Source organism: Acartia tonsa, chromosome 4 (assembly GCF_053477335.1).
Source record: "Acartia tonsa isolate MP-2025a chromosome 4, ASM5347733v1, whole genome shotgun sequence".
In the NCBI taxonomy this organism is placed as follows: domain Eukaryota; kingdom Metazoa; phylum Arthropoda; class Copepoda; order Calanoida; family Acartiidae; genus Acartia; species Acartia tonsa.
The window spans coordinates 18,255,120-18,267,879 of NC_137263.1; the positions used below are offsets into that span (position 1 = coordinate 18,255,120).

Genomic DNA, 12,760 nt, shown 5'->3' on the forward strand with positions numbered 1-12,760 from the left:
TTTACAAATGTAGTTTCTAAACCATATGTTCTTTCTTCGCCGTAGGTATATTTTATTTCCCCGTTAGAAAGTAGTGATACAAAATATTTGAAAACATTAATGTAATTTGATTTGGGAAAGGGTAACAATAATTAAACTTGATCATCAATATTGGTTATTTACCGCTTCGTATTATAGACAGCTTTCCGCAGATATTAAAATAAAAAAAAATTATTAAATTTTATTCTGGTTTTAATTTTATTTAATTATTTGTGGAATTAGTCTGTAATACGATGATATACTTGATTTTTCAGTACTGCTAAGAACCGGTTCTAATCCAGCGAATATTAATCGATTTCGAAGCCATTAAAAACTTTCTATGACGGACGGGCGAATACGTCCTTAGTTTAGAGTAGCTATGCTATAAAAATGAAAATAAACGAAATTTTAATAAAAAATAAACACATTTCTCGTATTCATTTGAATCCGGTGGATAGGAACCGGTTCTCATGAATACGAAAAAACTATGTCTAGCATCGTATTATATCCAGTTTTCTACGAATATAGAAATGTACATTCTATATCCGCGGAAAGCCGTTTATAATACGATGCGAGAAATAACTATTTTCTTAATTTGGCACACCTTCGCTAAAATAATTTATATTATTCATTCATTTTTGCACCAAGAAAATTAAATTGAACTACTTTCTACAGGACTTTAATTAACTCTTGAAGTAAAAACAGTGGATATATCATTACTTGGATGTTATACCTAACAGATTTTCATGTTCTCTAATAAATGAAACTTACAACAGGCTAAAATGACGATACACCCATCCACCCCATTTAACACATCCTCTCCAAATGAATGATCGAACTGACCAATAAATGAGTTCCTTGTTAGCAACCTAAATCGATGACATTTCCCCCCTGTCAAAATATCCACGTATATTCTATATCCATAGTAAAAGATAAAATTCTAAGGGGTTAATGATTTCTCACATTTGAAGCTTTCTAGGATGACAATTAAATGTTGTTTAATAAAAATAACAATTAAATCAATTAGGACTAAATAACACCTAAAATTTAACTTTCTTACAAAAATGCAAAATTGATTTGAGGCCAGTAGTTTTTTTATTGAATCATATTTAAGACAGCTTTCCGCTGATATTAAAATGAAAAATGTAACCAGATTATTTATTAATTAAAAAATTAAAGAAATTTTGTTAGCCCCGAGGGATTTTTCTAAAGTACTATGTTACGATTTTTCAGTATAGTAGGATAGAACCGGTTCTAATCCAGCTGATATTTATCGAATTCGAAGCCATACTGGAAAACACTTTTTACTTAGCGAAAATAAACATTAATAGTTGTTTTAAAACAAGGATGACAACATCCATAAAAGCGAAGCACTGAAACGGTAGGACAAACGGACATTAACACTTGTATAGTGTCAGAACTTAATAATCAGAATATAAATGTATAAGATTTGAAGCAAAATTGTAAGTAAATTTGTTGAAAAACTGCTTGATACAGGATAATGTTTATGGACATACTTACATTTTTAGGACTTGTTTATAGAGTTGCTTCGCTTATAACAGTATACTTTGTTGTTCCAGGAGTCAATATGCAAAAAATCTGATAAATCTGATAATTAGATCTCATGAAAATTTGTTGTTAAAATTTTTTTAAAATCAACATGTTTAAAATGGACGTACGGACATTCTGGTAATGATTATAGAGTTGCTACGCTTTCTAAATCATACCAAACTACTAAAGGAATCACCATGCAAAGTTTGAAATTGATAGGACAATTCTAACATGCCTAAATTAACGAAAAAAGCTATCCGTTACGGACGGACGTACGGACGGACCGACCCTAATTATAGAAAAGCTTCGCTTTTAATAACATGAAAAAATGAAATAAAAGAACTAACCTCTTGTCCAGCTGTGCGAACAGACACCGACAAAGCTCCATGTCCGGCAGCCGACACGTCCACAGTCAAACTGCACTCGCCGCCAATTGTCGCTGCTCCAATGTCTGTCACCTTAACACTTGCCGGATCAAACACCTCGGAACTGAAGGGTGAGCCAGCAATGGGTCTGCCGTCCACTGTGATGTTGATTGTGTGTGTTCCAAGCTTAGTTGGGGTAAATTCAGCCCTGTAAAATCCCGGTCTGGTCTCAGTCAAAAAGGATGTCACATTGAAGCTGTACGGGTCTGTGATGCGAACCACAGGCGGTGCCTCCGAGCCCATTGTGTCAATATCAAATATAGTTTTGCTGTTGTAGACCGCCTGTTTCAGACCATCGCCACGCGCAACAATCGACGAGGACTCTGATTTCTTGGGACTTTTGTGGACTGATGTTTTCTTGGACAAGATTATGCACTGGAACGGATTGTTTGGAATACCCTCGTCATTGAATGTGATGTTGACAAAGTGTGGTATTGTTTCTTGTGGCACAAAGGTGACTTCATACAGGCCCCGGCTTCTGGCCGCAACCTCAGCACGCACAGAGGATTTTCCAGTGGTGACAACCAGCTCAAGAGTTCCCTCTCCAGCCTGACTGGCGTCTACAGTAAAGGTAACAGGATTACCGACAGTGTGGGATCCCTCCAGTCCTTTCACCAACACACGTCCCACATCATAGACATTACAGGTGAATGGAGACCCAAACACAGGCTGTCCATATTCCAAGTTGTGGCCATCCAGTCCGTTGTTAGCATTGTGTCCAGGTCCTGTTGGGCTCTTATGTACAACATGAATATGATGAGCCCCAACCTCTGTTGGGATGTATTCATAGCTGGCCTGCTGCTTGTCATTTACAATAGTTGCCAAGGAGAGAATATCTCCACCAGGAGAATGTACCTTGACAATATAATCCTTGCAGTTGTCCACGGCTGAGGAAATATTAACCCTGGCAGGTTGTCCGACAGGGCACATCTTCACTCCAGGACCGTTTACAACCAACTGTTGAGTATCACGTATCTTACATTCGAATGGTGAGTTGGGCACTGGTTCATTGTTAAACTTTACACTCAAATAATGTGGCTGGCATTCCTGGGGCTTAAAGTTGACTCGGAACTTGGCATTGCCCTCAGATTGAACATAGTTAGGCACGTTTCTTCCGTTAACAGAGACTATAATTTCCAAGTTACCAGCCCCTGCCTGAGATGCATCAATACTAAAATAAACTGGTTTCCCAACTGTGCCGGACTGGATATCTGTCACAAGTACTTGAGAAGCATCATAGGCCTTTACAATAAATGGTGATCCCTGGACATGAAGTCCGGCTATCTTCACCTCAACCTGGTGATCTCCAACCATCTCTGGGGAGTAGTCAACTTCAAACTGTCCCTCGCCCACACAGCGGATGCTGCTGGTAACAATATCTTTGATTGGTGATAATATTTTAACCTCTGGGTCTCCCATGTCTCCCTGGCCGGATATTAAAAATGAGGTCTGTTTGCGAACTGGCACTTTTTCTAGGCCCTCGCCAGAAAGATTAACCTTGGCTGCGTCCATGACCATGCATTTAAAAGGACTGCCAGGTACACTTTCACTATTGAACTTCAACTCAACTATATGTGGTTTGGCTTCCTTGGGATTGAATGATATAGCATAAGTGTGGTTGCCCTGGGCCTGTGCACTTGTTGGAACTTGTCCATTGTTGACGGTAACCTCCAGGTTGCCAGGACCCGCGTGTGATGTTTCAACAAGGAAAGTAACAGGTTTGCCAACAATTCCTTTCACACATTCTCTAACCTTAATGGCTGTAACATCGTAAACTTTACAGGCAAAAGGTGATCCAGGAACCTGCTCGTCCCGGAAGGTAATATAAATCTGGTGTTCTCCGGCAATCTTGGGACAAAATTCAACCTTGAATGATCCTTCAGACATGTCCTTAACAGTAGCTGACACTTCTTCTCCAAGTGGTGAATCTATGGCCACCTCTATGTCTTCCAGGCTGCCGCTGACGTTTGATAAAGTAAAGAAGCTTGTCTTACCAACTGCTGTGGCCGCCAGTGACTGGCCAGAAACGACAATGTGGTTAGGGTCGGTATGGATTTTGGCTGTAAATGGAGCCCCGGGAACGCTTTCTTTGTTAAATGTTATATTGATGACATGGTCAATGGCTTCCAGGGGAACAAAGCTGACCGCAAACCTGGCGGATCCTTGTGGGTGCACCTGGGTTGGAATATTTCTGCCGCGGGCAGATATGGTTATCTCTAGATTTCCCTCTCCTGCTTTGCTGGCATCCACAGTAAATTGAAGACTTTTGCCAATTGTGCCCCAGGGTACGTGAGACACCAACACATTGGATGAATCAAATGCTTTGCCTACAAATGGAGTTCCACCAACAGGAATACCATTATATTCAACACATATTGTGTAAGGTCCAACTTCTTCTGGCAAAAATTCAGCTTTGAATCCATTCTTAACATTGCCTGACACCTTAACAGGCAGGTCTGTCTTTGGACCCTGGACCGAGACGGCCAACTCAGCGTTGTCGGTGGTGTCCACCTGGATGTGAAACTGGGCAGGCTCGCCAACAGGCATCAGTTCCAGGTGGGCCAGCTCAACAGTCACTTGACTTGTATCAGACACACGGCACACAAAGGGACAATCTGGTACTGCTTCTCCGTTGAATCTAATATCAATTGTGTGTGGCTTAGGTGTTTCTGGCGTGAAATGAACCAGACATTTACCGCCACCCAAGACCTGCACATGGTTGGGCACCTCTCCATCATTAATGGATATCTCCAGCTGTCCTTCACCAGCCTGGCTGGCGTCCACACGAAACTGGCAGGGCTGCCCAACTATTCCGCTGCTCACATCCGACACTTGGATCAGTCCGGAGTCGTAGGCCTTGAAAAATATCGGCGAGTCTGGAATCTTTTGTCCGTTGACATACACATCCATGACGAAGGATCCAACCTCGTTGGGGGTGAACTCGATGCGGAAGAGTCCATCTTCTTCCACTAACCTGAAAAAAATTAACAAAACATAAAATCTCTAAGAACCTAAATCTATAAACATAATAATAAAATTGCATAAAAACGGTAATAGAACTTATTTTAACGCTTTTATATCTGTAATCAGAATATGTAAAAAAAAAAAAGATAGATGGCTATTTAAAAACCAGTTTTATTGCTATTTTCAGGAAAGTCTTCAGGGATTGGCTGAAATTCAGCACCAGTGGCTTGATATAGTTTAGAACCTTCAGATGGTGAAAAAAGGGAAAATATTTGTGATATATTTTTTTTCTTTGGGGGGGGGGGGGATGTTAAAATCCCCCTTCTACACACTTAACTTTTGTACTATAACAAAAATAACTTGTAAATATCCTCAAATATTATTATTCCTTTCCTAGAAATAGAGGTAAAAGGCACTAGTAATAAAAATGTTCTAACAGTACATATTGTCAAAAAAAACTTTCAGTATTCAAAATCAATAAGATGTCTAAGCAAAATATCCATGACGCAAATTCTTTGATAAAGACCTATGAGTGTCAAATAACAAGAAGCCTTTTAATTTATTATCAACATATTCTCGTATCTAGGAAAAAGATTTTATGGTCAAGAATTTTTAAGTGTAAAACGAAATGTTGTAAAAACCAAATTCATGTAAGAAGGCAACACATTTCTTTTATTAGCCACCCACCCCCCCCCCCACACACACACACACACTTTTTCATTTAACCACCGGGTTAGATTTACATGACAATGTGGTGAGGAAATGAAGATAAAAACAAGGAAAGCAATATCCTTAACAGCAAGTATTTTTTGATTATATAATAATAAAAAAAACATTATAATATACTTTAGATTTGCAATCATTCATTAAAGCAATCTCAGAAAGTATTTGCTTCAACTAAAAAATGAAAATATATGTTTGTGTTTACTCTATTGACAGGAAAATTAATAATAAAACTTTTAAGATAGGTATTGACTTGTACACCAAATCTTGATATAAGGCTAAATATATGAAAATAAGAATGTAATGTTTCACAACATGTTTACATTTTTATATTTGTTTTATTGAATCTCTTTCTCTGTCTATTAAATCGCGATAGTACTTGTGTGTGTGTGTGTGTGTTTGTTTATGTGTGTGTGTGATATGACCAGGGCCATTCTTAACTGAATAAAGCATGTTTTTTCAACAGAATTAAATTACATGGACAATTTAATGACAACAAACATAAGTTTAAGTGGTTAGGATATGGGAAGTATATTTGCTAAGGTTCAAGGTCGAGGGTCAGGCACACGTACACCCAGGGAATAAGGGGGACATTGGGCTGTTTATTTAATAGTCCCCAATGTTTTATAGCAACCTCTTCTTATTCGTTGGCATACCAACTTTTGGGACTTTTTATAAAGTTTGATTAATTGGTTTATTAATTTGAGTGTTCAAACGTTTCAACCACTAATTGTAATCTTCAGAAAGAGTAATTTTGTGTATCATCATTGGGGATGTACATCAATTTATCGGCTATTGTCTTATGATCTTATCCCTTTAGTAACTGCGCACAGCTAGTCTTACACTATTAAGCAAATAATGTTCTTAGATGGCATTAAAGAAGACTTTAATATAAGAAAGAATGAATATATTTCATTGAATATCGAAAATAATATCCCATCATATAAAGTAGCAAGGCTTTTGTAGGAAGGTTAAGAAGCTTAATATGGGTCCAGGGAAGGTTTTGAGCTATTTTATTATATACTAGTAGATGCAACCCTAGCATAAAGGGGATCTAATTCAAGGGGATATAATTCGAAGGGATATGGAGAGACATATAAAAGGCATAAAACCGTAATTAAACTTAATTATAAATATAAAATAGCCTAGATCCATCTCAGGACCTATAAGAATCTTCACTGTATAGGAGAACCAATTCGGTTCAGCGGCTAGCGATATCCTTCGCTACAGAAAAAATAACACTTTTAAGGCTCTTTTTAGCCCCTTCCTCCTCGAATACAGACCTCTTAGATGCTCAACCGTTAATTTGCAAATAAATCAGTCAAATTTTATTTTTTTAAATTGGAAGATCCCCGAAAAGGCGAACCAAATTTTTGATTTTATGCTCGCGACGGCCAAACAGATATCAGTCTTAATCTAAAGTATATAACAAGGAAGTATTTATTTTGAATTGATATTAATATCTAGACATAAAAGTATGCTCATCAAAAAACAACCCCAGCCAACAAAATTAACCTGTCATTTTTAAATGTCAAAAACCGAATCATGTATATCTAGTATGGATGCTTTAAAGCTCTACGTATGTAGACCTAAATACAACATCTTTAAATAATGGATATAGTATATACGTGGATGTATTAACAGGGGGAAATTTTTAATCAATTTTGGTTGCTTCAACATGGACTTCATAATTGGTCAGTTCGTTCATCCATTATGAGGAGAGGGGATGGGGTTTAGGGAGTGAATGGGGGATGTCGTTATTTTAACCCGCTGCGAGTACCGCTTTATTAGAGTACATTAAAATCTGGTGTAACATCCAAGTAATACTATATCCATTCTTTAAATGTATCTTGTATTAAGAATTATCTTATTTCATATTTTTTTCAAAAAGTTTAAAAATCACAGTAAATCTACAAATATTTCTATGCTATTAAAAAATTAAAAGCCTAATTTATAAAAGTTCTGTATAAAAAAAAGGCATTTCTTTTATAAAGCTTTCCAAAGCTCTCCTTTGACTCTCAAATTTTTTTCAAAGCAAAATTATTTACTTATAAAAACATTTTCTGTCCTTAATTAAACAATATTTTAGCCATAAAAAAAACAATCAAAAATTTGGATAGCACATCCACTGGAATAGATAAATCCAGGGAACTAAGGAATAAGACAATACACGATAAAATGATGTAACAAAGTCAACCCATTTATAGATTACATTTCTTTATTGCACGTTTAAACATTGAAGGTTTGTAAAACCAAATCAATTAAGCCAAAGAATGAGAGATTGTGTTAATAAAACTTTGGTTAATGTCCCCTATCCCTTCATCCCTGGATAAAATGAATTTCTATATCTTTCGGAATTAAATATTTATCTACAAATCACCCCCACCCCCTCCCAAATATCTTTGCCAAAAATACTGAAATTAAAGATAGAATTGTTCTAAAATTAGCTGTCAAGAACTACCTTATAAGGAAAAATTAATATAGTTTATAATTAACAAAATCTAGAATTATATTATCTCAAGGAAGTAATATTTATTTTATTCTAAATTTAAATTACCTAATCATTAATCTTAAAGCTATGATTTTTTAATCATTTTATAAGAGAGGGGTAGGTTTCTTGTAGAGGTGTGTGTTTTAAGGCTTAAAAATAGTAGTAGAACGATAATATTCACTAAATATGTGCATTTCTTATTGAAAAGAACTATAGACAAAAATCTTTTTTTTAAGTTAACATAAATTTTTATCATTCTACTAGTGTTTTTAACTTAAAACACATAACCTTTACGGATCTACCTGAAACCTACCTCTCTCTTTTATCCTACATAATAAAAGATACTAGATGGTTCTGTCTATCAGTTTGTTAGTAAAAAAAATAACATCTAACTAAACTCAAGACTGAAGAGGGTGCAATGTCCACCGAAATATAGTCAATAAAAAAATAACTAAGAAGTATCAAAGACTTTTTCACTCAGTGAATTTATCAAACAAAAAACTGAACAATGTACTATATAAACGGAAATAGTTATTTATTGCATCATATTTTAGACAGCTTTCCGCCGATATTAAAATTAAAAAATATCATATTAAGACCAGTTTTGTAAGCCCCGAGAGGCCGAAGGCTATAGCTATAGATAAAACACAGTGCAGCGTAGAGAAATTTAAAATGATTAATTGAGTGATTATTATTGCTTTCGTTTAGACACACCTAGCCACATAAATGTTGTAAATCAGATGGTCATGGGTGGGAACGTCATTTTAGCCAGCTACAAGTTTCACTTTATTTGAGTACATGATAATCTGGTGTAAGATCCAAGTAGTAATAAATATATTTAGATCAGCGATTTGTAAAAACTCAATGCTATATCAAGAGAAAAGTCATATTTTTAAAGGCCTTTAATTGAGGGCTAACTTGCTAAAGTTGAATAAATGTTACGTTATATTTGTTAACTATTTTAAATTAATGATAATTGTTAATAATAATCCAGGCAAAAAAATAAAATGAAAAAATATCAATTAAATTATAAACGAACTTTCCGTATGGAAAATAAGTAGCATATTTTCTACATTTTTGCTGTTAAAAAGTTTGACAATCAACATTTTCTAAAAACTGATGATTAGGTATATAAGCATTAATGCGCCCTAAATAAAGATAAATGTTATTACTACAAATCAAATTTAAGTGTCTTAGTAATTAAAAATGAACATACGGTTTTAATTTTGATTCTAGTTGGAAAGTAGTTTTGTTAAAGGACTGCAATAACTCATTAAATAAAGATGTATGCGAGAAAAACCTTAAAAAAACATGTATTTACATATATTTAGTATGAGCTTTTAAGTTTAGTTTGCCAATTTTGGCACTATCATAGATCGATCTAACTGGACTTTAAACACCCTCTTCTAGGACACTTAAAAAAATAACAAGGGTGGGGTTTAAATTCAGTTTTTTTTTGTTAGACTAAAAAAGCTTGGTAAAAATCAATTTCCTAATATCTTGAAAATGAAGAAAAATACGCTTTTCAATTAATTAATGTTTTATAAAACATGAGGGGGGAAAGGGTAAATATTTGTATAGGCAGGAAGAAGATTATTCTTAAGTGGTTGTAAATATTTCTGGGGTGTCCTAGCGGCGCGTCGCAACAAGAGCACAAAAAAGGGGAAAGTATCTACCTGTATAAGACGGGGACCTTGGCGGGGCTCAGAATGTTGATATCTATGTCATCACGTTGAAAACCAACGGCGGATAGTTCGGCGCTTGCAACACGCCCCACAGAAATATGCTTGACATGGTCACCGACAAGCTGCACGCCCCCGCCTCCACGATCCATTACTTGGTTGAGTTATTTATTTACTTTTTACTGTATAAAAGGTATAATAACTAAAAAATATTATCACTGTGTGAGTGCACAGAATATGCCATGTCTATGGACAGGTAACAACTGGATGGTGGGTGCGCCCCCCACCCCCTCTTTCTCTCTCTCTCGACTCAGGTTGTAATTTGAAGGCTACGTATTTCTACCCTTCCCTTTTTCATATATATTTCATAGTACGCGCATTGCTTCTCCTGCAAATTTAATAACCCTATTCCAAAGACTTTCCCTTTTTATAAGAACAGTTTAGGATACAGGTGGTTTCCCCTGACTACTCCATTCCCTTTACATCCAATACATCATCCCCCCATATTGGTTGAAAATATAGTGGGTTGGGTATATTTGTAAATAAATTTCGGGCCAAAAATTCAAACATTGAAAACAAAAATTAAATGCATTAAAAAATGTTTTATTGTAGATACCAAGTCATAAGCCTAATTGATAATCTAACATTCCCAAATACTCTAAATGTCCGGAATAATCAGGTTCTAGGATAATATGTATGTAGTAGTGAGGAATTATCCCTAAAGCAAAAGTTGCGCCGAACCAACACGGACATTTATTAACATTTAGTGAAGACGAAATCTGGAGATTTCTACGCTACAAAGCATATTTGTGTGTGTGTGTGTGTGTGTGAGAACCATGGAATGTAAGATGTATTAGAATTAGTGTGTGTGTGTGTGTGGTGTACATACGTGTAAGAAGGGGTATTCCAACAAATGTTAGATTAATGGATATAAAATACGTGGATATTGTGAAAGGAGAATTGTCGTCAATATATGTTGCTAATATAGTCCTCAGATATTGGTCAATACGTTCCGTCATGGTCGCGGGAGGAGATATGGGGGTATTGTTATATTAGCCAACGGAGAGAAACATTTTATCAGGGTATGCGAGAATCTCCATATCCATTGTTAGATTGAAGAATGTATGTGTGTGACGCGCGCTCGCTCGCGAACACTAATAAATGTATTCATGTGTGTGCCGCTTGTGCAAACAAATTTAAAGACGCTCTGTCCATCCAAAAGCTTGTAAGAAAGATTATTAATCATTAAAAAGTTTCTGTGTAAATATGGGCTAGTACATTTTACTTAATAAAACAGAATGTTTTACTTCTTAACCCTATATTTAATTCCAACAGCCACAGTTTTGCGTAAGAAACCAAGAAAAATATAAAACCTTGAGTATCGAATAATATTTTGCACCCCTTTTTCCAAGAGGACACCATCCACACTATGATGATGATTAATATTGCGCCACAGTTAAGAAGGAAATACTAGATAATGCTAAATGACCTTAAAGATTAAAATCTTACAACAAGGTCAATTATGTCCACAGCATAGCGAAGCAATAACATTTTATTAAAAACAAAACATAATAAAGTATCATAGTTTAAAATAACAGTTTTAAGATCTGTTCTTAATATATAAATAACTGAATGGATCAGATAGCTAGTTTATTTTAAGCTATTTCTGTTATTCAATATTTCAGTTAGCCCTGAAGGGGATAGAAGTAAAATTCATAAAAAAGAGAAGATTAGCCTGTTTTCTTGTGTGTAAAAAGTAATTTATAAGTAGTTAATATGTAGTAATTTTAAATTGTAGAGTAGCTTTGATAGAGCAACGTAGTAATTTATAAAATAAATGGCTATTAGCAGATGATAAATATACCTTTCAGGACAATTATTAGTCTTTAATTAGAATTTATACGATTCTGATATAAAACAGATTCTCTGTAACTTTAAAGGTTTTTTATGCTTCCCCTCAAGAGTAAAACTATTAGGATATAACTCAAGAGAAAAGGAAGTATGTTGTAAGAAATTCGTCACTTAGAATTGTTTGAATCCTAGACCACTGTCCCTGGCTTCAAATTATAATTTTATAACAACTCCTTATGTATGATACGAAGAACGATGTTTGCACGTCTGTCCTTAAGCTATAGACCGATTGGTCCCTTTCAGTCATATAATGGTATGGTTGAAAATCCACCTCTACCCCCAACCCTAACAAAAAAAGTAAATCTGTTAAAAAAAATATCAAAGTTTGGTTTCCAGTGGCAAGCCCTAAAAGCTAAGAGCAAAGCCTCGTCTATAGTACCCCATATATTGACCCACATATTCTGGAGATAATTAACCATAATTGGATATATACGAGTCAACATTCCATACACACACACACACACTCACGCGAACACCCACCCTATATTAATAAACACATCTTAAGGACACACATACTACTAGGAAGGAAATAACTGAGCATCAACTAGCATGTGTTAATACAAAGTGAAGTTTCGCATCTTGATAAAGAGAAAATTCAATCTTTTCCGTGGTAATTAGAAACGCTACAAGGATCTAAAGGGAGAAGACAATGGCCGATAAATTGATGCACTTCCCCAATGATGATATACAAAATTCACTAAAGTCCCAAAAGTTGATAAGCCAACGAATAAGAAAAAGTTATTATAATAAACATCTCATTGTCCTTTCTCTCTGGAAACTTTATCACCTAAAGCTGTTTATTCAGTCTAGATGGCTTGTAGACATGTGCTAACTTAGAATTAACAGCCAGAGATAAGTAACAAGTATGGATTTATTATTACTTGTATCAACAAAAGATGACCAAGTACTCTAATAAAGTGAAACTTGTAGTTGGCTAAAAATGAAAACTTACTTTGTAAGTACATACCGTTTCTATACTCATTTTATATATATCT

General features: G+C 35.3%; 1 protein-coding gene across 3 annotated transcripts in view; it reads right to left on the reverse strand.

Moving 5' to 3' along the window:
- Positions 1 to 12,760, reverse strand: part of jbug (filamin-type immunoglobulin domains fbug) — a 32,097-nt gene extending 19,337 nt beyond the window's left edge. Inside the window, exons 1-3 of one of the 3 annotated variants that reach the window (XM_080159300.1) lie at positions 12,718 to 12,759; positions 9,849 to 10,008; positions 1,917 to 4,968 (exon numbers count right to left, since the gene is read on the reverse strand). In XM_080159300.1, coding sequence (XP_080015426.1) covers positions 1,917 to 4,968; positions 9,849 to 10,008; positions 12,718 to 12,730 — 3,225 coding nt within the window. In that variant the 5' untranslated portion in view covers positions 12,731 to 12,759. Of the gene's footprint in view, positions 1 to 1,916; positions 4,969 to 9,848; positions 10,037 to 12,717 lie in introns of all 3 variants that reach the window. The other 2 variants (XM_080159301.1, XM_080159302.1) reach the window with 2 other exon arrangements.